The sequence below is a fragment of the Penaeus monodon genome, chromosome 33 (assembly GCF_015228065.2).
Source record: "Penaeus monodon isolate SGIC_2016 chromosome 33, NSTDA_Pmon_1, whole genome shotgun sequence".
Taxonomy (NCBI): domain Eukaryota; kingdom Metazoa; phylum Arthropoda; class Malacostraca; order Decapoda; family Penaeidae; genus Penaeus; species Penaeus monodon.
The window spans coordinates 10,628,342-10,629,569 of NC_051418.1; the positions used below are offsets into that span (position 1 = coordinate 10,628,342).

Below are 1,228 nucleotides of genomic sequence, written 5' to 3' on the forward strand. Positions count from 1 at the left end.
AATCTGTATTAAACCATCGTTAATGTAATGGAGAGAAGCAAAAACACAGCAGTTAATAAATATTGCAAGTGCACTTGAATTATAATGATGCAGCTGTTAGATCTTGTACCTCTTCTTCTTTGCAGTTCTGACAAAAGGCCTTTACATACATTTTGAAAAGAAAATAATAAGAGTTGTAATCAAATACCTAAAGAAAAAGTTAGTAAATAATTAAAAGGCAGAATGTGCCTTTTATCAGTGATTTCAATTCGATTTAGCATCATTATATAACTATTTAAAGGCTCTACAAATCTCACATTGCAAATATTTTATTTACAAGTAAATGAGCCTTTAATGAATGTTTTTACCTTATAAAATTTATGCTTTTGACATGAAATTAGAAGAAAAAAAGTTAAATACTCATTCTACATATCTGAAACAATGAACTTTCAGCTTCCAAATGAACACTAGAAATCAGCAATTGACATGCTGATCTTGCTCTCAGTTATGTTTAAAGAATGATTGTTTTAAGAAAGTCTGAACATATATGAAAATGTGGTTTATTTTTGCTATCTTTTTATACTTAATTGTGTACTCTCAACCGCCTGCTCCTTAAATATTACCTTGAGAGGATACATTAAAGCAGTAGTACATCCCATATATTGGATAAACATAGGATGTACCCGGCTTCATGTACATGGGCTCATTCCTGGGAGTCCTCTTGTTGTTATGACTGTGAGATGCCACGTCTTCTCCTCCGAGGTAACTTTCTGTCTCCACAATGACCCCTGACACACGAACACCATCGATCATTCTCACCATAACTTGACCTGTTCAGTTCAAAAAGCTTTAGATATTAATTTTCCTATACATTTAATAGTAAGATGATAATATAATCCATGTTAACATGTAACCCACCTATATTTAATCAAATCACATATAGTGAAACTCATTTCAAATTAGATTATCCAAGCATGAATCAAGCCACTCTAAAATTATTACAGGGTACCAGATACATTCAATAAAAAAAATCCACTTACCTAATAATGCCTTAGCAAGGGTCACACACTCCTGATTGTAAAAACTATATGTTAACCTTCTCCCAGGCAACATAGATGAGGCTGCTACTTGTGACTGCTGGAGAGAAGGCTGGTGGTTTTTACTTGTAGTTTCATCAGGATCCAAGTTACACACACTATCTGCAGTGCTCTGATTATCTCTGCTTTCTCCAGTTGTGCTACAACTGCTC

At 33.7% G+C, this 1,228-nt stretch overlaps 1 protein-coding gene across 1 annotated transcript in view; it reads right to left on the reverse strand.

Annotated features, from left to right (window-relative positions):
• The window catches only part of LOC119594006 (probable DNA-3-methyladenine glycosylase), a gene marked incomplete at its 5' end in the record, with an annotated part of 2,845 nt that extends 1,617 nt beyond the window's left edge, over positions 1–1,228 (reverse strand). The window contains 2 exon segments of the mRNA XM_037943034.1: positions 603–809; positions 1,020–1,228. Of these exon segments, the coding sequence (XP_037798962.1) occupies positions 603–809; positions 1,020–1,228 (416 nt within the window).